Here is a 27,331-nt window from a genome sequence, read left to right as displayed (position 1 = left end):
AGATGTTAAAAAATTGCTCTTCTTCAAGAACGATTTTTTATGATATAGCCATTGGGCATTTTATGTCCTCTATTTTGGCCACCAAGTTATTTTGCCACCCAAATAGCAAAACTCATCTACTACTTTTAGTCTCTCACTTCTTAATGTAATCCCTTCAGCATCACCTGATTTAATTCAACTTACCCTTGGTTTACTTTTATTGGTGTTCTTCTTATAATTTCTTTTCAAGACAATAAGCATTCCATTCAACTGTTCTTCTAATTCCTTTGCCCTCTCTGACAGAATTACAAGCTCATAGACAAACCTCCAAGTTTTTATTTCCTCCCCTACGACTTTAGTCGTCTGCAAGCCTCCGTATAGTGCATGGTGGAGGGTACATTGGACCACTACTACCCATCTCCTTTCCTATTCCACTCACAAATGGAATGAGGGAGAAATGATCATCTACATGCCTCCGTATGATCCCTAAATTCTATTATCTTATCTTTGTGGTCCTTACGTGAAATGTATGCTGGTGCCACTAGAATCATTCTGCATTCAGCTTCAAATACTGGTTCTTTAAATTTTCTTATTGGTGCCTCAAGAAAAGAATGTAGTCTTCTTTGCAGGGATTCCCATTTGAATTTACGAGGCAAACTCCTAGGTTTCCCTTAATGCTCACTCAATGTACAGATTGAATATCATTGGATATAGTATAAAATCCTGTTTCACTTCCTTCTCAACCAGTGCGTGAAGAAACTACTCAATTATCCCAAGAGAATATCCCAGAGTTCCTCTCACCTATCTATTTATTGGCCATCTTCTTGACTTACATATGTGAGGATTGGGCTGATAGTCACATTTTGTGTGTTCCACATCATTACTTTTTGTTATTAATATCATTAAGACATATAAGACATAATGAATCACATTTTTCTAATTTATCTTCATAACCTGTCTAATGAAATGCCTAAAAAGGGCCAGCTTGCAGCCGATATGGAGAGTACAACTAAACCTTTTAACAATTAAAATCTGTTATAATGTCCACAGGTGGTTCAATTTGTGATTCTAATTGTCCAGTACACTACACAAGTGGAAAGGAAGATGATAATGTTTTCATAAAGAAAAATTTTGGATGGACAAACACTCTCTGTAATAAATAATCGAAGACAATGAAGACCTACAGGCGGCGTACAAACAAAAACGATGAAGAGTAGAACGAAACAGTGAACTGGGTATACAGCCATGATTGTAGTGAACACACTACTTTTTTACCCATTGTCCAGAAAACGTGGTGTAACCAGAAAAGAAAGACACAACAAAATGGAAGACTAACGTCTGGTAGAATTATAGCAAATATGAATACGAGGAGTAAATGGATGGAATCCAATGAAAGAGCATTATTCAGCATTTCAACTGGGACCATGGGGTTACTAAAGTAAAAAATATCTCTTGTTGGTGTAAAATACATCATATACAATCAGTCTTCAAATTTTAACAGTAGATACACTTACTTATTTCAGTGGATGCTTGAAGGGTATATATTGTTACATGGCAAAATAAATAATGCTTTTAAAATTGGTATCTTGCCACTTTATTAATACAACAAATATGTCAGTAGCAAGACATTTACATGAACCTCTAGCAGAGGTAACACATCATAAACTACTGTCTTGAAATATAGTAGCACAAAAATACAGTATTTCAGTATACAGTGAAACAATTATGCAGTCTTTAAATAGTCAATTTGATCCTCAGTCGATACGTCTGTATGAGATTCACGACATTTGTACAAAGATTCTGATAAATCATGTACACAAAAATTTATTCACCTGGCCAATGGATATGTAGATTCTTATTGCTACAATCTTTTAGGATCTGGAATTTACATTAAGTATTTAACAAGGAAGACTGGACAAAAGAGTGTTTCTGCCATGTGTGTAATAAACACGGCCAAATATTGTTCCCTATTATATAATCTGAATGCCACAAACAACTTTTAAACATCTAGCTCTGTAGCCACTAATGTTCCATTGATATATCACACTTTTTTTAAAAAAATAATATTAGCTCCAGTACCACATTAATTTTCTTCCAGTGTATATAGCACACTCGGAAATTGGTCTGACTTTGGTGCTCATTTTTAAGATCATAAGAAGTCAAAAGTTAAAGACATATGTCAGATTCGAAAGTAAAATAAGATGCACAGCTTGTATTTGCCCTTCCAACTTCGTAAAACGTGTAGCTGGCATTATCACAGTTCATACAAACAATGTAAATGAACACCCAACACTGAGCCCTGCAATCTCTGTATAACTTGAAACCTTTCCCTGAAATTTGCTGACTGAAGTCAAGCAAAACAAATTCCTTGTACTACAACTGCACCATATTTATCCCATGCGTACATATATTTCAGCCATTCTCTTTGTTTCCTGCTTTATAGTATGATGCAAATGAGGAGCAAATAAACTGAAAATACTATACAATTTTTAGAATATGAGCTAATAAACCTACCTTCAGGAGACAAAATGTTTAGTATTGTCAAGAGACACAGATAAAAGTAAAAGAGATGACATTATCCTAACTAACTAGGACCTAATAATTCCAAAAGCTAGGATAATGTCATCTCTTTTACTTTTATGTACACTTATGACCAGTACTAAACACTTTGTCTCCTGAAGGTAAGTACGGCCAGAAATTACATCTCATTTTGATTTTGATTTTGATTTTGCTAACTGAATTTTCCCTTTATACAACTGAGCTAATAAACTCATTGTTAAAATGATTTGAAAACATAGTAACTAATTTCTTAACACATGAGGGAGATACGGTATTTCAGGAGACACTGTAATCTTAAATTTCAGAATGCACTAAAATATAAGGTGATATAATTTTCTTGTTCATATAATGGAAAACCATGAAAATTATTAGTTCATACCAACAACTTCCACTGGCATGTTCCTCAAGGAAGTCACTGTAAAAACATTGCTCAGAAAGGGGTATCTCAGTATCTCCACACTTAATTTAGTAATTTTGGAAATTAATATGCAAATTGGTGATAAGAATATTATAAAGCATATTTTTTGGGTATAGTATGAACCAGGGCTTCAATTGGGGCAAGGACTCGGTGAATGATGTTTGTAAAAATAAGATTACAGCAATACCAGAAGGAAAATACATTTTACTGTACTTTAGAACTGAAAACAATAATGATAAAAAGAAGCAGTTTTGAAAGAACATAATAATACTGTAATGATATAGATGACAAATACTTTCTCTTAAGCTGTCAGCTTCAATTACATGTATAATTTGTAATTAAACTATTTTTTAATTTTATATTTTCACATACATGTTTGATGTCTGCTGAAAAATGAACATAACATGAAAAATCATTATTATTTTCCTTTTTGGATGCATAAATTTGCCATTACAATATCACAAAATTGCATAATCTTTGGAATTAATGAATGGATTTAAAAATAATATAAGCTGAGCATTTTACACAGACGAGGGAAAAATTCCCAATTACTGAAAGAAACTCAGCACATTAGTGGAATTCTCAGAAGATATTATATTACTATTTTGAAAATGGTATGTATAATCCCATAGCATGTATTGAAAAAAATGTAAACAACATACATGTTACTGAGGTAAAATTAGTGTGTAATGGGATTATTGTCAGCAGAGGTGTTTACAAGCTGTACATATGCAACTTAAACAAGAAAGTCAAAAGGTTTTGGATTCTTTGATATCTTTTTCATCTTAACTATCATCCAAAGGTCTAAATTTGTTCCCTTTCCTGTCATGTATCTTGATGTCCTCTTCTGCTTCACCAATGTAAGCTATTTAGTCTGTTCACAATAAATTCACAAACAAGAAAAGTGTTTGCACTAATTGAACACACACTCCAAAAATACATTTCCTTTCAGATCAAACCTGCTCCAATTCCAAAATGGCATAAACTACCTACTGACCCAATATACAACAAATGATATATCAAACTTCTGGTAAACAGTCATGAATATAATAACCATAAATTCAGTTTGTGAAGTATAGCTTGAAATGCCCACTTCTTCCTGTCCCACATCCAGAGAACTTTCACATCCGCCAAGTGGACACAAGAATCAAGTCAATGTCTATGATATCCACTGCCTCCAAGCATATTAGTTTTCATACCCAGGATGCACATGTAACAGCTCACCATACGCAAGACATCTTTCATTACCTAATTTTGGCAATTTCCATGTACTGTGTGTACAATACCAACACTCAAATGAAGGCTGCTACAAAATAACAGTGAGAGTGATGTGGAATTTTTGGTATTAAGCTATTGTGCTCTAGGCATACAAAAATTCATTTACTTCTCACAATATGACACAGGTGCCGTTCCTGAATGTTGATCATTGGAACCACTGGTCAAAAACCCAAGCTTAGGTTTCTTCTAACAACGGATTCTCCGGAATTTCCTAATGAGAACATCCATGGTTCAGCACATCCTGAATCTAAAGAACAACTCCTTTGCTCCTCTCTTCACAGTATCTAAATGGAGCTGATAATGATGCTGCTAACTACTTTAATACTAATATCATCAATGATTCTTTATATACTCCAAAACCCACCTTCAATGTTCTTGTTATTGGGCAACTCCCCTTTCACTAACTGCATGCTTTGTCAATAGACCTTCCCACCATGCTACTGTCCCACATCCAAATTTCATACCATGCACTGCATAATCTATTAATTTAACTGCACCAGCAGTACACAATCTCTTTTTGTACAAAAGGGTAATAGAACTTAGTTTCTCCATGTCTGGATGATGCTACTGATACTGTGATGTTCAATTAATGAAACACAGCTCCAGTTGCTCTTCTTCTTCTTAACAACTTTATTAAAGTTCACACGATCAGTTTCAGCCTATATCAGGCCATTATCAAGTGTACCTGAAAGTTATGCAGTAGAGAAAACATGAGCTCTCAACACTTCCAGTATTATTTCACATTGCTTCTCTACAGTATAACTTTCAGATACACTTCATAATGGCCTAATATAAAGGCAAAAGGGGTCATGTGAACATAATACAGTTCTTTTAAAAAACTGGAGTGGTGTTTCATTATGGCAATACAAAAGTTTGTTCAATGTGACATTTGTTCTTGTCCTGACTAAGGCGTCACAAAACTATATCTGTAGACAATTCATAACGGTTCCTACAACTCATACCAAATTGATCCACATTACTATTTTTCATTTATTACCCTTTGCTACTTTTACTGCCCCAATTTGTTATGCTGTCATTAATGTCTTTGAATCACTTTATAATTCTCAGCTGGCCAAAGTCTTACTTCAACAGGAATTAACTTATTTTCATTTCTCCTGCTGTTACTTTGCTATGCTCTCCTTCTTCGTTTGTCACTACTTTACCACAAAGCAAGCAATATTTGGATTAAAAATATCACGATTCTTAAGTTTTTATGGCATTATTATCTTTACATTGGCAAAAGAAATCTGTTTTCTCATGTTTTATCTTCTGTGAAAGAGATATTATTAGTCTATCAGCTTTCTAGTAAGTTCTGATCTTCATTTCATACAGAACTGTCACCATAGAACACTTACAAAGTAACAGGTAAGAGAAACTTCTTTTTTCTTGTAATTTTTCCTTTTGGTGGTGATAGTTATGACTTTCTTGTTTAAAATTACTGAAAGGGGTCACTATTCCCCCCCCCCCCCCAACCAGCATTTTGCTAGAATATGAGAAGATAAAATGAGTGGCTTGGGGGAACACAATGGAAAGTGCCATTGCCATGTATTTTGAGCTAGATGGCTACTGATGCCACCCGTGAGGAGCACAATGCAATACACTTAATAGTAGTTCTAAATTCACTCAACAGATGAGAGGGGGAAGCTCATTGGTAAGCGCCAGTATCCATCTGTTGTGGAAATGTAATGGTAAGCGACAGAGAAAATGGCAGCTAATAAAAACGACCTGTGTACTACTTCTGAGATTACGGCAAGACTGAACATGACTGAAGATGACGAGTATACTTCCGGTGATACTGATATTTCCGAGAACAATCCAGAATACATTCTTGATGACTCAGAGGTACATTAATTTGTAAATATATCTTATCTAGTACGTTTTACAAACATAATGTTAAGTGGAGGTACATACCATTATGTTCCTGAAGTACATGAATTTTGAGGTTGTATTAAAATCACTACTTCTTTTGGTTAAATGATGTGCGTATGCACATCTTTCATGTAGATTAATACATGTAATAATATTAATGGTAACAATAATAGTAATTTTTGTTGTTATACAGGTTAATAGTAAATCAGATCGTATTGCCCAAATCAGGGAACAGTGTATTCCAATTGCACAAACAAGTTAGGTAGGGTGCACTCAAAGAGATGAAGAGGTCGTCTCGGAATAGGCTGAGGTTCGATTCTCCGTGCAACATTAAACAGAAGAGGCATAATTTAGGCGAAGAATATGTTTTTCGTTCAGAAGAAAATGTAAGTAAAAAAAAAATGTGGGACCTACTTGCCAGTGTCCTCGTAACACAGCAGGAAATTCAAATGTGATGAAAACATTCGAAACATTTTGGGAAATAGGTGACTTCAATGTTCAAAATGCATTTTTATTTGGTGCAATGAAATGTAATGCTGTTGCAAGTCGCTGAAAAGTAGTTGTGAATCTCTGAGAAATTTTACTGTTTCCTACTGTGTAAAAGTTGGCGGCAGTGATATTAAAGTGTGCAAGAAAGATTTTCTTGGCATTCATGGTCTGCATAATAATTGCAGTCACGTGGAAAATATACAGAAGAAAATCTCATCTGGATTGAACATGCCACCCCAGGACAAACGCAGCAAGCATTCCGTGTGTCCACATGCTTACTCTGAAACAAGTATTAACCATGTCAGGGAACACATCAACAACATACTGAAATACGAGACTCACTACAGATGCTCAAACAATGGTGGCAGATTGTACCTGGACGCAGATTCAACAATTGCCTCCTCTTATGGTCACTATAAGAATGTCTTCTGCATGGAGATATCCTATGACCCTGTAACTGCAGACAAGTACAGGCGAATTTTCACTGAAGAGTATAACGTAGGAGCAAAGTTACCAAAGAACGACACATGTAAGACTTGTGCCATGCTAAAAGTGAAAATTAAGAGTACTGTTGACCCCCAGCTGAAAGCAAGGCTTGAGTGTCAGTTGGAGTTATACCAATGTCATGCAGAGGCCAGGCAGGCTAACACTGGAATCCAGGCAAAATGAGCAGACGCAGACAGTAATCTTCATGTTGTGACTTGATTTGCAGCAGATTCTCCCAGTTCCTAAGTTAAGATGTGGGCCAGCTTTTTACAAAAGGAAAATTTGGTTATATAACCTGAATGTTCATGACTATGGCAAGAACGAAGGGCACTGCTTCTTGTGGGATGCTACTACTGCTGCCCGTGGATCAGAGGAAATTTTAAGCTGCCTTTTACGTTAATTTGATGAAAACAACATAAAAGGAGAGACTTTTATCACGATATCTGATAACTGGTGTGGCCAAAATAAGAACTGGAGCACACTTCTGTTTTGGAAGTATTTACACTAGACTCTCGCTAGTCCGGCCCTCAGTCGTCTGGAGTCTCAGTAATCCGGCACACATCCAAAAACACGTTCACAACAAATTATCATGTGCAACAATGCTTAGCTAAACAATGCTTTATATACTGTATTTGAAATTGTAGCTTCCTTTACAGTTCGGAATCATGTCTTCTAAAATGAAACATGTTACGCTATACCTCAAGCAGAAACTCAAAATTTTAGATAAGTTAAACCGAGATCTTCAGAGAAAGCCGTTGCTGCTGAGTTCAATGTTGGAAGAGCAACTATTTATGACAAAAAAGAAAGAAGATGTTATCTGACAGTACTCAACACAAATGGATAGCGAGTTGGGAAAACGGAAGATTATGCAAAAGAGTGAGAATTAAGAACTGGTCGTAGCTGTTTATAGATAGTTCATACAACAACACAGTAAAGGAATTCCAGTCAGTGGCCCGAAGGAAAAAGCAGCTTCATTTAACAAACAACTTGGCAGTAGTAACTTGTTTGCAGTGAGCAAAGGTTGGCTATCAAACTGGAAAAAACAACATGGCATTTGGCAGCTGACAGTCACCGGAGAAAGTTGCTCAGCTAATGATAAGGATGCTGACGAGTTTGTAATCAAAATATGGAATATAATAGAGGAAGAAGATTTAACTGCTGATGCCTTGTATAATGCTGATGAAACAGGACTCTTTCACAAGATGCTTCCTTCAAAAACATTAGCTGCCAAAAATGACAAGGAAGCTCTTGATTACAAGCAACAGAAACAGCACGTAACATTAATGGCGTGTTGTAATGCAAATGGGAGTCATAAACTACCGCTTGTAGTGATTGGAAAATCCCAACATCCATGTTGTTTTCAACACACTGACAGAAATACTCCACCAGTACAGTATTGTGCTCAGAAGAAAGCGTGGATGTACAGACAAATATTCCCTCGGTGGTTCCATGAAACATTTGTATCAGCAATGAGAAAAGAGCTAAAGAAGAAAAAGCTCCCACTAAAATCTATCCTTATAACCGATAATGCTCCCAGTCATCCTTCAGATGTTTCTCTAAAGTCTGATATTATACAAGTACTCTTTCTCCCACCCAATGTGACAGCCCTAATTCAGCCCATGGACCAGGGAATTTTGGAATCAATTAAACATCATTATTGACATTCACTTCTCATCTCGTTGCTGAACGAAAGTGAAAAGGACTCTATTGAGACTATGCTGAAGGCGTGGAAAGCAATTAACATATGTGGTGATGTTTTCCCAGCAGTCAAAGCATGAGATAAAGTGGAGAGCGCTACCATAATGAAGAACTGGAGAAAATTGTGGCAATCCATTGATGACGAGTTGGATCCAGTAGTGAGTGACAGCGATGAGCCAGTCAATTCAGAATTATCAATTACTTTGTACACTGACATGTTCCACAACCTTCCAGAAGGAGAAGAAATTGATGATCTTCCTGGAGTACATTATGCAACAGCCAGATACATGCAGTACCGATGTAATGCTTGTAAAGTGGTTGCATGATAAAGTATGCCACTGTCGCGTATCATCATTGTGACAGTTAAAAACTAGGGACATGTTTCATGGTGAGTGATACAAATGTATAATTGTGTAGAGTATATTGTACACTCAAGGACTATGTTTTCTTTGAAAATTAATGTATTTTTGGCTTTAATAAAGTATATCCGCTATGTTTTAAAATTGTATCCTTCAGTTTAATAAAGTACAGTACACTATATCCCTTATGTTTTCAAAATAAATAAAAAACAAAATAAATGAATAAAATAAATTTCAGACACTCAATAATCTGACACTTCTGCTAATCCGGCATCCATATGTGCCAGGAATGGCCAGATTAGTGAGAGTCTACTGTAATATCAACTGGAAGATTTCATGTGATTGAACAACACTTCCCCGCTAGTGGGCACACGATGTGTACAGTCTAGATCAGTGGTTGGATATCATCCATAAGTCAGCTAAGAAGAATCCATTTTTTGTGTACAATATGAAAATAGAGCATTTCTTTCAAATAAGGCACTCGAAAGAAGCATTTGTCTTAAGAAAGAAGGCAGTTGATGGTCAAGATGTCAACCTAAGGAATTTATGTAGGTGGAAGGTGATGTCTTTATTCACAAGCAAGACATTCTGTCATGACATATGGCACGAAATAAGTTTCAGACAATGTGGAACGTAGTGCCCTGTTCCAACATTTCGACTTAAATACAACGTGCGAAAACTTGTTGAAAAGAAGAAAATTGCTAACATCCTATAACTTGTAGATTACATACCTCCAGCCCATCATGGATTTTTCCTGTCACTAAGGCCAACTGTTTCAGACAGAGAACATGTCAGTGACGAGAGTGATGAATGACAATGTAATTTTAATAAAGTGTTGAATAGTTGGTGTAAATTTTCATACGTAATTTTCTACCAGCATGTATTTTTAATTATGTGTGGTTGGTAAAGCATAATCACATCTATATGACCATTATGTAATACTTTTTGTATATTTCATTTGTTTTAACCTGCTCTCTGTTTTATTTATGTCTGCATAGAAGAAGACAGATGTTAAACACACTACAGAATACAAGCAATGTTTGAAAAAAATTATTCAGATTCTAACTTTAAATCCACTGTATCTCAAAACTATGACTTTGGCGCTTACCATTGTGTTCCCCCGAGTCGCTCAAATGTTTCAGAAACTGACTGCTGTCATGAATCTAAACACCTACCAACATATTACATAGCTCGGAGTGTAATTAAATAAGAGATATTACAGCAACAGAGCAGATAAAATGTGGTATGTGTGACACCCATTTATTTGGGCAACTATGATGGCAATAACAATAATAATAATAATAACAAAAAGGTAATAGGGGGTGACAAATATAATATAAAAAGAAAGTTATCACATTGCTTGAGTTACACAGATCACAATAATACAGTGAACTTTATTTGGTCTTTCCAAGGACAAAATAAAATAAAAAAATAAACTATGTACATACAATATAATTTGTAAACTGTGGACGGAGGCTGTCACAACTTATTTTTTGTTTCTTTTCCCTAGTTACAGAACACTAATTGCAATAAATCATCACACATATTATAATTAATTTAATAGTGGGCTAGAAAATATGGGTGTGATACATCACTCTTAGATCAGTTGACGAACAGAGAGGCAGTGGGCCTTGTAGACATCACAGTGTACTTGCAATATGTCTCAATAAGAGATTGCTGCCCGAGCTACAGACAGTTTACAAACATAGAGAGTGTCTTACTTTATATCTCACAAAATGAATTTCAGTGCCACTATTGATTCGTAAATAATATGACACAATTAAAATTTGGGAAACACAAAGTGTAGAATAGCAGTGGCCCTAAACACAAACTGACAGCCAATTCAACTTCAGCTGTGCCACATTCATTCACTGGAGTGCCAGATTCAGTAACACAGCCACAAATACAGGGAAGGGTGAAAAAATACTGATGTTTATTACACACTGTACAAAGAAGATATTTCATTCAGTACAACTTCTAAACACAGTTGAAAAGAATCAACAAACACCACAGTTTCACAAAAACATTGCAACAATGTTGCAAAATATGCAGTCACGAGCTTGTAGTGCACTGTAAGCCAACAAGGTTACATGAAGACAAGATAGCATAAAACAATTTTGTGGGTAAGAAATTTCCCTAATTACTAAATATACAAATACATCTGGAATTTCAACCCAACTGCAATTAAACTGACTTTTTTCATAGTCCTCACTGTTATGACATTCATACACTTCCCATGATTTGACAAAAGTAACAAAGATCACAACATTATTTCATGAGCAGAAGGTTTCATCCCTTTAACTTCAGCTACACATATTTTGCTGTGAATGTCTGACTAATGAAAGACACGATAGTGGGACTTCAAAATGTGCCTCACGTACATAAATGCACTGCTCAACTGACAAGCTTATAGCTGAATAAAATCATTTGATGCCTGAAGTGAAACTATCTGTTCTGTTCACTCACTCATATTTTGTGGGATTTGGTAGAACCATTAAATTCTACAGTAGGCTGTTCCAGCTTGGGAGCCTGCCTGTGGGAAGCAGATCACCCACAGGCAGAGGTGGGTAAACAGTTGACGTGAGGGCCATTAAGCATCTGGATCATTCTTCTGCAGCTGTCAAGCACATGGGCAAGGGTGGGCAAGTGGTTTGCGTACATGCAGAATGAGTGTAACAGGGCTGCTTGGCGGCCGTGCTAGCTGTGCCTGTCCGCAGCTGAGCTAAGGAGCACCTGAGAGTGCAGGGCCTTAAGGAGCAGTATTGAAACAGATTACCCTACAGTAATGAATGGAGCCCAACTTCTCTCATTTTAAGGTATCATACTTTATCCTGCAGAATTCTCTATTCCTATGGGATTTCCTGCATTGAAACCACTGTACAGTTTGGTAACATTTCCTTCTACATATCTTATATGTCTGTATTACACATAACATTCACTTTCTCTGTGAATATTAAGAACCTGATTTTTTCCCCCTGGAATAATGTTCCCTACCTTCAAAGTTTCATGGTTAGTACTGCTTGCCACTGGAGTGAAGATCTTAGGTTTTATTCCTCATGACAATGTCAAACTTTCCTAGGGCAAGAAGGTCTTGAATGTGGCAAGTCTAAATGAGAATCTACCTGAATAAATAAACAGTGGCATGTAAATATGATAATGGAAAGTCCTGTGTGGAATATAAATAATGGAAGGAGAAAAGATATTACTCTATGGAACAGGTGTCAAGTTGTCAATAGGCACATAAACATGATTGAGAATGTTGCTAGCTTTAGGATGAATCCTTCTACACAGCTCTACAGCACACACACAAAAACTGTACCGTTACACTGTCCCACCTGACCACCTCTCCACAGTCTCCTCTTCCTCTGTTTGATTTCCCCTCCCAATCAACTTCTGTACACCATCACACACCATGTACAACTCACCCTGCCTGCAGCCAAGATTAGCTCACCGGTCCCACATTTGTATCTCACGCACCTGCTGCCTCTACTTGCCTGCTGTCAGCCACCCCAACCATCACTCCCTCTTCTTTCTCTCCTTACCCACTCGACTTGACAATTCCCAAACCCAGTCAAGCTGCAGTGCCAGCCCCATGTGGTCAGCTGAGGGCAATGTAGCCTTGCAACTGTATGTATACACAAAAGCTCTGAAGGAGGATTCATCCAAAACTCTGCAACATTCTGAGTCTTTTACAAGCTTACCGATGCCCCAACTACACGGTGAGATGTTATGTTATCTTCTTCCATTATTTACACATTTTACATTTTTACATTTTGGTGGAAAATAGAAATTATTGTACTAGACATTAATTTTGTTTCTGTTAACTATAAGATCAATTTAGGTCTCAGATGCTAAGCTGAGAGAAAACAATAAAATTTAGCAGCACAACCTGTTTATCTCATACTGCCAACAATAAAGGTAAACGAGTTAAACTGCAGGCTATTTGATAACCCAAAATAATGAAAACTCTATACTTCTATATCACCACTGTAGTGGGAGCTACATGTTGTATTTATTTATTTACTTATTATTACCAGTTTACTGCACTGGCGGCAGATTCACTAGAGCTTAAGCTGGTTATGATATGTAAAGAAAGATATAAGCCACTCAACAGAGAAGGAAGGTATGAGAGACAAGGTACTTTTGTAGCAGATAGTGTAATATGGCTGCAGATTAAAGATGTTAACATGAAATACCGTAGGAGACAATTAGAGAGAGATGGCAGTGTTTATGTTAAAAGCATAACAAAGCTGTTGTAAGGGAATGATGAAGTCAAGGGTACCTTCCCTTCTTCTTCCATTAGCACACTGCCGCTCAGATTCTGAGGATTTTTTTCTTTCTCTCAATTTTTGTTTGTCTGTAGTTGACTATTTCAACACATTTCACAATACCATGCACATAAAATTTCTGTACCTCTTAACTCTGATATTTTTATAGCCTGCTAAAAATGTCTCACTCTATTCTTCCATTGCAGACTGAGTCTAAATATATTAATCTGGCCCCTTCCTCTGCTGTTAAGTCAACAAACATTTTACATCAGCTCATAAGGTGCATCTTGTAACTGCTCATGGTTATTTCTGCAAGGTGGATGTTGACTTCTCATTCTCAATCATTACTCCTTTTTTGTGGTATTCTGAACTAAATAAGCCTAAGGTCTTTGGCATGTAAATACTATATAACGTTTCACTGATAATATGACGCTTATGATTACTGAAATACTCTTAACAGAATATGCATCATCAAAATCTCAATATATAGCATTACTTTTCCTTAACATCCAAACAGATTAAGAAGTAACATGGACCTGAATGAGGCTGCATAGCATTGTGCACTCCCAAATCCACACCCAATTACCATTTTATAGATGTACAATTTTCCACATAAAACATATTGTAAGAATTTGCAGAAAGCATAGTATTGCTAGGTATATCTACTTATCTTTTAAGCACAGAATTGTCACAAACTAGAAATTATCTTGGAAAGAACATGACAGAGAATATCATAATCTACTCTGATGTTTTGTTATGTCCATTATATAAAATGCATCTACATGATGCTCAAATAATAATATTTAACTTAAATAAATACTAATAAAATTTTCTAGCTCCTACGTCTTTGTTCACAATACCAATGTAAATGTCAACATTTTAAAAAATGGTAAAAAATAAGTGCCTATAAACTTAAAAATAATGTAAGTACGTAATTATCAGTGAAATTTCACTGCTGTCAATGGAATGTTAAAAACAAGTTACAATCAATGGAGTTAAAAAAAATAAAAAAAATAAAACTTGCCATGACAGCTGCCACTTACTGTAAAGACTAGTTACCTAACAATGACCATTTCAGCAGCCCAGTCTATTGGCACATATATAAAAGTTACACACTGAGCCCGTTCTGGTTTAATCAGGCTTTACCTGCATGACCAAGCTCTCAGCTGGTCATATCCAGGGAAGGTCTTTCTACTTCTTCCAGGTTATTCAACCAGACTACTGCATCCTTAAGCAATCTATTGACTTTCCAATTACATTGAAAGTGTCAAGAGACTATTTAAAATCAAAAGCAGTGGCACCACAAAACACACACACACACACACACACACACACACACACACACACACACACAACTGTGTTAACCATTCAAGTAGAGACAGCAAATGAATAATTACAGAGCAATAGGTTGAAACAAAATACACAGATTTTTCACCAATGACTTAACAGTGATGAAATAAAAAAGAAGTACACATTGAACGTCACTGTGGGCAGCAACGGAATAAAAAATAATGAATATTACACATGTTCTTATAATATTAAACAAATAATATGATAAAAATGAAGAAAGTAATGTATGGGAGGGGATAAGAATACATTAACTGATAAGGAAAGACCACAAGTGGGTGTAAAATTATGAGAGCAAAGGGGGGGATTCTCATCGCCTTGTCACAACCTGTTATGTAACTGATTTTAAAACACTTTTTTTTTTTTTTTTTTTTTTTTTTTTTTCCACATAGGTCAGACTTATATCGCAAACCTGACTGAAAAGCCCACTATATACTGCACTTTACATCTTTTCCAAATCAGAACAACTTCTCCTATTATAAAAAAAAAGTCTGGCTCTCTTAGGGGTACTAAAGACTGACACAATAAAATATTATAAGTAATGTATAACAATTAGTTAAGCATCAGTGCTAGTGCAGAAAAACACTATTTCTGCATTTCCAAGTCTGGAAAGTACTGTTGATAATGAACGCCAACACTTGCTGAGAAATTCAAATGAACCTGTAGAAAAAGGAGAGACTCTATGAAAACTGGGCTGATACATGTTTAATAACTACATAAATACAGTAAAATTAACTGCAGTAAGGAATATGTGCAACACATTTTTTTAAATTAAAAATATCAACAAAAAATCAACACTAAAAAGATGAACATTACAAGCAAGCAGCATCATTAGGATTTCTTCAGTTTCCTATTTGCTCTATTGTAATGCTGTGACTCTGCAGACTGAATTCTAAAATTATGTAAATCTATCATTGTAGATCAAAACACTGTGTGACAAGGAGTGGGGGAGAAATGAAGCAAAGTTCATAGTTAGTTTCTAAATAAAACTTTTTTATGTGCAAAAATAAAAATAAATTTTAATAAATAATGACAATTAATAAAAGCCCATGTACTACATCAGTTTTGACTTATATGTAGGTAGAAATCAGCTCTGTCTTCACTGAAGCAGTTTAATTTACATTGTCTTTTGTTATCTTAAATTACTTCATTACTGATGGACAGAGATTAGAATCTCTCTCTTCTCATTCAGAAGTCAATCATTCTGACATGATTGTGTTACCTTACTATGCCTGGCAGTACATCTATCTCCAACATAATGGAGAAAAATACACAAAGCTGTGTACAACGTACACTCGTTTGTGTGTGTGTGTTTTTTTTCTGTAAGTTCTCAAGTAGGACATTGTCAAAAAGCTTAGCAATATTTTTAGTACTACAAGGGTAAATCAATTATTATCCGCAAAGTAGTTATAAAATTTTATTGTAATCTAATAAGAAGTTTACAAGAACATCATTTTTTGACATAGTCTCCTTGCATTTCAATGCACTTGGTCCATCATTGTACAAGCTTCCTGATGTCCTCATAAAAGAAGGTTCTCAGTTGAGCTGCGAGCCAGGAATGCACCGCTTCTTTCACTGCTTCGTCAGAGGCAAATCAACGGCCCCTTAATGCCTGTTTGAGTGGACCAAGCAAGTGATAGAAGGGGCAAGATCAGGGCTATTTGGAGGACAATCCAGTACTTCAAATTTGAGTTTCTGGAGTGTTTCAGCAGTGTGGGCAGCAGTATGCAGACAGGCACTGTAATGCAACAACACAACACCTTTTTACAGCAATCCTCGATGTTTGCTTCGAATTGCAGGCTTTAGCCTGGCAGTAAGCATCTCACTGTAATGTACACTGTTCATTGTTCTGCTCCTTTCCCCATAATGTTCCAGTACTGGACCTTGTGCATCCCAAAAAACCATAAGCATCAGTTTTCCTGTGGATGGTTGGGTCTTGAACTACTTCTTGCATGGCGAATTTGGATGTTTCCATTCCATACTCTGCCATTTACTCTCTGGCTCGTAATGATGGATCAACGTTTTGTCACCAGTAATTATCCTGTCTAAGAAGTTGTCCCCTTTGTTACCATAGTGATCCAAATGTTTTTTACAGATGTCCAAGCGTGTTTGTTTATGCAACTGTGCAAGGTGTTTTGGGATCCATCTTGCACAAACTTTATGAAACCCAAGTCTGTCATGGATGATTTCATAGGCAGAACTGTGACTAATTTGCAGATGATGTGCCACTTCATCAATAGTTAATCGTATGCCCAAGAGAATCATTTCATGTGAACGCTCAATGGTTTCTTCATTTGTGGCGGTAAATCGTCATCCAGCTCCTTCATCATGCATAACACTTGTGCAACCATATTGGAATTTTTCAATCTATTCGCAGACACTCTGTTGTGGCAAAACACTGTTCCCACACTGTACTGAAAATCTTTGATGAATTTTGGCCCCTGATACGCCTTCTGACCACAAAAAACGGATTACTGAACGTTGCTATTCTTTGGCGCAAATAGACGGCGGAGAAGCCATGATTAACAGCATGGCAGCGATAACGAAACTAACCCAGCAGCTTGAAAATTGCAAAGATATAACAACAAATAAACAAAGCATGTGTTGTTAATGAAAAATGACAGTACTACCAAAATAAACAAAAATATAACTGAATTGCAGATAATAATTGGTTACCCTTGTATTTATGAAGCCTATCAATTGCTTAACACCTCAACTTAACTGATACAGAGTGATTCACTGTTCCTTGTACATGCATGACAGAATTGCTCATGCTATTTCCTTGAATTCAGTGTGCGCTCTCTCTCTCTCTCTCTCTCTCTCTCTCTCTCTCTCTCTCTCTCCTTTCTTTCTTTCTTTCTTTTGGAAATACCTGAATAGACACAAAAGGCTTTTTTTATGGGCCTGGTAAATGAAACCTTTTCATTATTTAATGGATGACCCTCTCTTTTCCTTGACAGCACTTTTGTAAGTTTCATCTCATAATTAAGCTGTTATTTCACTGCATTTTTCCCATTAAAAACAATTCAAATAATAAATTGTCCTGGAGCAAAATTAAGTAACAAAACATAACTTGTTTCCTATTTCAGCAGGTAAGAGGCTTTCTTTATAACAACATACAATTCTCCTTTGGTTTTCTCATTTTTGAAGAAATTATTATTGCAGCGAACAAATGTGACCCAAGAAGGCAGAGCAGAGGGATGCTTTGGGTAAATGGCTCTGAGCACTATGGGACTCAACTGCTGAGGTCATTAGTCTGCTTTGGGTAAGGCAGAACATGTTTGTCAAAACTAGCAAGCATACAAGCTTACAAACAGAATTTGTATTTTTACATTACTCAGTGAATGCTCTACCTACACTGTTCAAGGAAAGCTACTAACAGGCTACCCAGAAAAGCCATGAACTCCATGACTGATTGTACTGACAATGACCCAAACTCGGCAAAATTTATCTGAATCACCAATAATGAATACAAACAAAAATTTTTATTCAAGAATAATGAAAGTAATTGTTTCTCACCATTGCTTGTTCCCACAAATAAAAAAAGTTATGCACCATCTATAAATAAAAACTTTTATGAATAAACAATATTTATTCCTCCAATTCTTTGTCATTCATAAACTGAATGTATATTTTGCTTCTTTTAATTAATTTTCAGAACAATTTGTTTTACAAACATTCCATCAAAAAAGTTATTTGATTGTTGAAGTTTTGCCATTGCTGCATTTGTTCCACGTGTACTATAGACAGCAGTTCAGTTTTATCTCCTTGAATTTGCCTTTATTTCAGAATAACAATCTAAGATGTTCAAATCCTGATCAGCTTCAATAAAAAATTGATACCATTAATTATACTCTAGTGTTTAGTAAATAACTTTGTAGTGGTTCCCCATCAATTTCACCACTCAAATTCTATTCAAAATTGAAATATAAATTCTCCTTTTCTGACACAAATTCATTTGAAACTCCTCACCCAAATTTGGTTTGCTATTCCTTTGGACTTCATGCATCTGAAGTTTATTGTAAGCCTCTTTTGATCAAGGACAGCAACAAAGATGAATTTTAAAACAATCATGGGTAAGGTAGTGATTCAAAACCTGCATGTTCTTGCTTTGGTGTAGAAACCTGATGAAGTCTTCAAATCATATCTTGACACTTTCTCAATAGAAAGTATGCTGAAATATTTAAGAGGACAATCCTCTGGTTTTCACATCCTTCTCTGTAGACCCATCAAGCATGTTACTAATGGTCCTTAATACCATCACCTCCCCCCCCCTTTTTTAGTCTTAAAGTATGTCTCAAGTGGTGCCCAAACACAGTGTTTCAATTCCAAAGCACTGATGAAACTTAGATAAAAAAGGGATCTCATCACTGGTGACTAATGTGCCGGTCACCCATTAACATCAAGGGTAGACAAAAAAGTGACAAAAAAGAAACTACTTCTGAACTCTTATCATTGGTTATTGATTCATCTCATTAGTCAGTAGTTAAGCCCTTTTTACAGAACCACTCAAACCATCATTACAGGAGATTTGGCAATTAGGAAAATTTACGCTATGTTTGTGCCAAGATTCTTGACTGATGAACAAAAAGCAAATTGTGCGCAAATTTCAACAAAAATTCAGAACTGTGTTCAAGAAAGCTCACATTTTCTCAATAATGAAGGTACCAAAGACAAAATCTGGTGTTTCCAGTACAACCTGGAGATGAAACGTCAAACTTCAGAATGGCACACGAACACTTCTCCTCATCCAAAGACGACCTAAGATGAGCACGTCCAGGCTGAAAACCATGCTCATGGTCAGTTTTGATCATTGTGGCATCATTCACAAGAAGTCTGCATCCCCTGCACAAAGCATGACTGCACAATGTTATGCGGAAGTCCTAGAGAGATTGTGAAAATGAGTCAACCGCATGCAAAGGGGGAATCGGCCATTCCTGGAAGCTCCATCATGACAATGTGCCATGTCACACCACGCTGTTAGTGCAGGAGAAGTTGGTTCAGTATGGCACTGCCAAGTTGTTTCACCCTGTTTACAGGCCAGACTTTCTACAACATTCTGACAGCAACTTTCAGAATGCATTCACGGATTGGCAGACACATTATACTTTGTGTGACAAAGTACAAGAGTCCTATTTCGAAGACTATTGAGGATTTGTATCAATATGTGTAATAAATTATTTTTTTAAAAAAATCAGTCCCACCACTTTTTGATCGCATAAAAAAATCAGTCCCACCACTTTTTGATCGCATCCTGTATGATGGAAATGTATGTTTGATCCATTGACGTACAATATTTTTCTCCCTGAAGATGATAGTAACAATTGAAACCAGTAGAGAATAAACATGAAATTGAAGATGATAGTAACAATTGAAACCAGTAGAGAATAAACATGAAATTGTACAGTTGATGGTACAAATATGCTGCTTTCATATTTCAGGTGACTTCGGATGTTCAGCAGGTTTCCACAAAGCATTATATTTTTGTGTGGTTTTGCAATGTAACTTGACTAGGGCTATTTTAGAAGGCTTTTAAATTTGAAGTCCATTGGTACTAATCATTACCAACCACTGAGTGAAACAGAGCAAGCTAGGAGTCATCCACCTGCTACTGTTGCACTCCTTTTAATACACGTATACCAGGTGTGATCAAAAAGTAATGGGTATTTTTTAATTTCGTGGTGCTTATACACCCAATTTTTTTATCTTGTTGGTAAACATGTTCCTGATGTATGTTCGCATTTTCAGCTGTTCTGAATATTTAGTTTATTGTTGACAGTTGAAAAGGTTATACAAATTTTCAAGTACTCGGCGAATTTTTACTTTCAAAAAAGAGGGATCAAAGAATTTGCATTCAATTTTCTTGAAAAATGGAATAACATGCAGCATCATATTCAAAATGTTGACTGTGGTTTCTGGCAAATCTACTGTGAGTGAGATAAGATTTTACAAGTGGTATAAACATTTCAAAGAAGGTCAAGCTGACACTGAAGACGATGACTGCCTTGGATGTCCTAGCACATCAATTACTGACGACAATGTGGAAAAGTAATGAAAATGGTTCTGGAAAATCACCTAATCACCAACAGAGAGATTTCATCTCCTCCCCCCCCCTCCCCCCTCTTTATCAATCTCCTCTTCCCCTCCCTCTGTCCATCTTGTCCTCTCCATTTCCCTGTTCATCTCTGCCCCTTTCCTTTGTGGGTCCGTCTTCTCCTCTCCCATCTCTCAGCCTCTCTCTTCCTCCCTGTTTCAGTTCATTTCCTCACCTTTCCTTTCTTTGTCCATCTCCTCCTCTCCCCTCTCTTTGACCATTTCCCCTCCCCTATCTCGATCCATCTCCTCCTCCTCCACTGCCTCCTCCTCTTACTATCTGTGGCTACCTCCTCCTATCTGTAACTATCTTCTCCTTTCCACTCACTGTCTGCCCACCTCTTCATCTTCCCCCTTCTCTCTCCATCTTATCGCACTCACTGCAATAGGAGGCTGGTGGTTCTTGCCCCTAAAGTGTTTATTTCCAGACTGCAACTAATATGTTTACCAAATTTGATTGAAATCATTCCATGTGTTTAGGACCAGCTTTTTACCCGAGTCTTTGCTCACATACACACATGTCAAATATATTTCACACTTATTTAACTTAGTTCATGTGTATTTGTATATATATTTCACCCGTATGTCTAGTGAATTTTGCCCTGCAGCTTTATTTTCTGCAGCTTAATATTTATGATGTCGTAACTCCTGAACTATATGCTGTCCAATGATATAATTTTGCAGGTACATCTACTGGTATGTGTGCCTACTGTCTGCGAAACATGTTGTGAATAGAGTTAGAAGTAAACAAGTAATAAATTAACATGTCATGCATGATGCAGCATTTCTCATGCATCTTAGTGTTTATGATGTCATATATAGTAAACCATGTGTCATGAAGTGATATATCTTTATAGGTACACACAGCGACATATGTGGATGCTGTCTGCAAAATGTGTTGTGAATGGTAGTATCATAGTAGTATTTTAATTTTCAGGAAACTAATTAACTTAAAAGATAATTAGTATATATATGTCAGGACACAGATAAAATTACAGTTGCCTTTTATGCCATTATGCATATTTAATTCCAAAGTTTACTATCATATTTTGGTTGCCCTAATTTTCCTGACCCAAATGACACCCACCATTTATCAATTATGCCACTAACTAGGAATTTGTGTAAATTATCAGAATTTCAAATAGGACAACTGTACTTGCCAATAGGTAATTTCCAGTGTAGATATACAAAAACTAACTAATTAACTACTTATCATGTAAGCCAAGTCACTGTCAGAACACATACCTTATCTACTTTCTCAAATTTCAACCATAAAGTTTTATAAGCAAGTATATAGTTTCCAAAACCCTAAAATGCCCTTACGCCAGTTCACATACCCCTTCCAACTTAAAAATCTGCAGTCCCAGGTGACCTATTACACGACTTGCATCTTCTGTCCATAGTCATAGTAGGAACAATTAACATTTTCATATCATTTTCTTGTTAGCTACAAGTCTGAGTGGAATATCTGAGCGATCTTTTTCGTTGGATGCAAATAAAAACTGTGTTTACCAGCCTACATTCAGTGGACATGTTTTGTAGAACTGTGCTAGTGACTTGTATAATAAACTGTGATCAATTGTGTGTGTTTTTATAAACCGTGATTTTGAGATGAGGAGTTTCATGTCAAGTGTTGTCACTGAAAATGTCTATGAGTGTGTGGGTTAGCCTGGTTTTTGTGCTTGTAAACAACTGAATTAAGAAACTAGACACTGTCCCAAAAGTTAATTTATAATTAATAAGTGTGTGAGCAAGAGAAACTACAGAAAAGTGGTACTGCATCCATTATTGTGTAATTTAGTTCTATATGCAAAAAGTGTTCAGTTTTCAGGTAGCAAACTACCAAATAACAAGAAGATGAGGTTCGAACCAGGTTAGTAGCTTCACAAGATCTTACTTGGTTCACTCATTTTATAGCAGTAGCATTACAAACACAAGTTCTATATCCAATAATGTTAGCAACGTTGGTACAATTGAAGACGGTACTGCAGATTCGAGCCTCTGTTGGTGTAGTAACATGGTTCACGTTTTCCGTCGCACTTCAGAGTAGACCAAGAACTGTCTCATAGGCATGCCCGATGTGAACTGACTGGGCATGGCCCGTGCTGCCTGAATTGTTGTTGTTGTTGTTGTTGTTCCACTGGCAGAGGTCGCGGCCGAATTCTCGCGTGCCCTCTGGTGGATGGGACTCTATACGCGGCAACTACCATCCGTGACGCGCCGTGCCAATGTGCGCCTCCCGCAATCTTTCTGGTGGCTATTGCACTACTCCTCCTTCGGGGGGTGAAGCCACTGTGATCCACTGCGTTGGAAGGTGGAGCGTTGTGCAGGAGTGACGACCTCCACGTCCATCGGAAGGCTGGAGTTGAGCGGATCTGCCAACCCTCGAGCCGGAACCTTCGAATACGGCTGGAAGTGACCCACACGAAGAGGCCCCCGTCGTCCCACCACCGGAACCCGGGACAGAACGGGAGACAGGCCGTCGAACTCTGGATCCTGGTCCACCGCGGGAGGGTCAAGACCCAGTGGCGGGGACAATGGGGAAGGGACGACCACGGGTGAACCAGCCTGCTGAGAAATCGGGCCTGCGAGGGGGGCCGGCTCTCGCTGGGGCATCGCTAATGATGGTGATGCCGGTGCTGGAGCGACTGGAGGCTGCCAAGGCTGAGAGCCATCGCAGTGCGGTGGAATCACAGGGGGGAGGGGTGGCAGCGTCCCCTGAGAAACCAACACAGGTGCCGGCAATGGGGAAGCTGGTGCCCGAGGGGTCGGAGGGTGGGGGCCCAAACGTGGCCGGCGGCCATTTCGGCGCAGGACCACCGCCGGTATCCAATGTGGATTGCGACCAAACCCACGTGCCCAGACCGACATACCCAGTGGAAAGCCGGGTACTCCGTTTTGCGAAGACTGGCGAGGACCGGGCCGAAGGAGGTGCAGCAGAGTCCTAGGTTGGCGCCCGTGGAGGAGCTCTGCGGGGCTGCGTTCTCCCATAGGTGTGGTCCGGTATGCCATCAGGAAAAACGTCAACGCCTCCTCCGCAGGAAATCCGTGCACATCATTTTTCATCTGTGTCTTAAACGTGCGCACCATGCGCTCGGCTTCCCCATTCGATTGTGGATGAAAGGGGGGAGAGCAAATATGCCGAATACCGAAGCGCCTACAAAAATCCTGGAAGGTCTGCGACATAAACTGAGGTCCATTGTCCGAGACCAGGGTGACTGGCAGACCTTCCACAGAAAAGATTTTTGCTAGTGCCTGGATTACAACCTCTGAAGTTGTTGAGGAGCAGCGAACCACATATGGAAATCAGGAATAAGCATCAATGACAATGAGCCAAAACCCATTGAGAAACAGGCCCGCAAAATCCCATGCCTGGGTTGCAGGCGGCCATGAAGAGAACGCTGACCTGGGAGATGCCTGTTGGCTCGCACACTGGGAACAGGCGGCCACCAAGTGCTCAATTCCTCTGTCAATACCGGGCCAGTACACATGTCTGCGAGCCAAGGTTTTAGTACGGGAAACACCCCAGTGCCCCTCATGTAATAACGTGAGGACTTCCCTTCGCAAACTTGCAGGAACAACCACGCGAGGAGCTGTATCATCGGTAGCCAGAAGGAGAACTCCTTCCAAGACAGAGAGGCGGTCTCGTAGAAGAAAATAATTACGAAGAGGGTCCGAGGCACGGCCTGGAGGTTGGGATGACCACCCCTGCTGAATGAGGCGAACCACTTGCCGGAGAACCGGGTCAGCTGCCGTTTCCCTGGCGACTCTAGAACTAGTGATCAGGAAGCCATCAACCGCTTCGCGGGATGCCACATCCAAATGAAAACACATAATCACCTCTCGATCGAACTTAGGATCCGGGCCCTCCGGAAGACGGAAAAGAGCGTCTGTGTTGGCATGCTGTCTGGTAGGGCGAAAATGAATGTCATAATGGTACTTAGAGAGGAACAAGGTCCAGTGCTGTAGTCTGTGGGCCGCCCTATCCGGAATCTGAGAGGTGGCGCCAAATAACGATATTAATGGTTTATGGTCAGTGATTAACTGAATACTTCGTGCCATACAAGAAAGGGTGAAACTTGGTAACAGCATAGACAATGGCCAAAGCCTCTTTTTCCACCTGGGAGTAATGGGCCTGTGCGGGACTAAGAGTTTTAGATGCAAACGCCAGTGGCTGCTCGGAACCATCTGAGTTGCGATGGGCCAGGACTGCCCCTACCCCATGCTGCGAAGCATCTGTAGCCAGGACCAACGGCTTATGGGGGTCAAAAGTAGCCAAACACGGCGCTGACGTGAGGAGGCCTTTCAACGAGGTGAACGCTCACTCGCATGCAGGCGACCAATCAAAAGGAACACCCTTGCGCAAAAGGCAGTACAGGGGGCGGGTGATGGTGGAAGCCCTGGGAATGAACTGGTGGTAATAGGCAATCTTGCCTAAAAAAGCTTGTAACTCCTTCAGCGAAGCGGGCCGCGGAAGGTCGACGATACCTTGGACCAAACTTCCTAGCGGCTGGATACCGTGCCGAGAGATTGTGTAGCCCACATACTCAATGGACGGTTGGAAGAAGTTTGACTTACGCAGGTTGCAACGCAAGCCCACGGACCTGAATTTGAAAAAGAGGGTGCGAAGGTTGTGCAAGGGTTCCTTCGTGCTGCGGCCCGTGACTATTATGTCGTCCAGGTAATTAATACAATGAGGGATTGTCGACATGACGTGCTCAAGATAACGCTGGAATATCGCCGGGGCACTGGATATTCCCAAGGCCAACCGCTGGTATTGGTAAAGGCCAAACGGGGTGTTGACAACCGCCAGCCGTTTGGAGTCCTCATCCAGAGGTATCTGATGATAAGCCTCCGAAAGATCGATTTTAGAAAAATATTGGCCTCCCGCTACAGCGGAGAACAATTCATCAGCACGAGGCAAAGGATAGGTGTCCACCACCAATTGGGAATTAATGGTGGTCTTGAAATCGCCACAAAGACGTAATTTTCCTGAGGGTTTCCTGACAATAATGAGGGGCGAAGCCCACTCGCTAGAAGAAATGGGAAGAATGACCCCTAGGGCTGTCAGCCGGTCTAGCTCTTCTTTTACCTGAGGGCGGAGAGCCGGGGGATCTGCCTCGTGTGGAGAAAACGCGGGCGAGCCAACGCCTTCAACGTTAAGTGAGCTTCAAAGTCTGAAAAACGCCCCAGGCCCTCCTCAAAGATATCTGGAAAGTCTGAGATCAAAGATTCTAATGATTGATAGTGAACGTCTTCGGAGACCAACTGTACGGTGTCAGTGATAGAAAACCCGAAAGCTTGAAAGGCATCCAAGCCAAAAAGGTTAGCGAAGCTCGCATCACTGACAACAATAAAAGTAATAGGCTGAGTGACTGATTTGTAAGTCACGTCGGTAGTGAATTGACCCTGTAGGGGAATGAACTGTTTACCATAACAGCGTAGACGCCGGTAAACTGGCGCCAACGGGGGCGACCCAAGGTCGGAGTAAGTTTGTGCATTCAACAAAGAAACCGCCGCGCCCGTATCTACTTGCAGTTGTAATCGGCGTGACCGGACCGACACCTTGATAAAGAGTTTGTGGGCCGATGCGTCGGGAGCCTGGCCCGATGAAACGTCCATGTCCTCTGGAACTGCTTCATTCGATTCTTTCGAGGCTGAGCGGCAAACTTTAGCAATGTGTCCTTTTTTATTACATTTGCGACAAATGGCCCAATGCTGGGGGCACTCCGACGGATCGTGATGTATATAGCACGACGCACAGGACGGTAACAGGGGCTGGCGGCCGGAACTCTGTTTATGCGCCGTGCGGGAGCGGCCGTAACGGCTGGATTGTACCGCTCGCACGTCGTCCACCCCGGACGCAGTGGACGCGGCCGCGCCGCCCTGAACCGCCGCGACATCGCACCACGGTTCCAGCTGTTGACCGGCGGCGTGAGAGACTTCATACGATTGAGCAATGGACAGGACTTCCTCGATGGAAGGGTCTTCTAACTGCAGGGCCCGTTGCCGGACCTCTCTATCAGGGGCCGAACAAACAATGACGCCGCACACCATAACGTGGGCATACGACTCTCGCGACTGCTCCGTGACAAAATGACACTTGCGACTAAGACCGTGCAGGGTAGCGGTCCATGGCCGGTAAGACTGATGGGGCTGTTTCTTGCATTGATAGAACTCAACCTTAGCCGCCACAACATGTGTGCGGCGGCGATAATATGAAGACAGTAAGGAACAAAATGCGTCAAAAGACAAGGACGAGGGTTCCTGCAACGGCGCTAGCTGCCGCAAAACATGATACAGCGAGGGAGATATCCAAGACAAGAAAAGAGCACGACATACCTCTGCATCGGCAACATGAAACGCCTGGAAATGCTGCCAAAGGCAATGTTCATACGCGTCCCAATCCTCCGCCATCTCGTCATACGGGGGAAAGGGAGGAGGAAACGGCGCCGGAGCAGACGGCGTGGAGAGCAACGCCGGAAGCA

The 27,331-nt window shown here is 39.3% G+C and overlaps 1 protein-coding gene across 1 annotated transcript in view; it reads right to left on the bottom strand.

Annotated features, from left to right (window-relative positions):
• Positions 1–10,500: 10,500 nt before the first annotated feature.
• LOC126248520 (putative inactive tyrosine-protein kinase Wsck) overlaps positions 10,501–27,331 on the bottom strand; it is a 149,669-nt gene continuing 132,838 nt past the window's right edge. The window contains exon 12 of the mRNA XM_049949573.1: positions 10,501–15,410. Within this exon, the coding sequence (XP_049805530.1) occupies positions 15,336–15,410 (75 nt within the window). The 3' untranslated portion in view covers positions 10,501–15,335. The remainder of the gene's footprint in view (positions 15,411–27,331) is intronic.

This window comes from Schistocerca nitens, chromosome 3, assembly GCF_023898315.1.
Source record: "Schistocerca nitens isolate TAMUIC-IGC-003100 chromosome 3, iqSchNite1.1, whole genome shotgun sequence".
Lineage (NCBI taxonomy): Eukaryota > Metazoa > Arthropoda > Insecta > Orthoptera > Acrididae > Schistocerca > Schistocerca nitens.
This window is presented reverse-complemented; position numbering and strand designations above follow the sequence as displayed.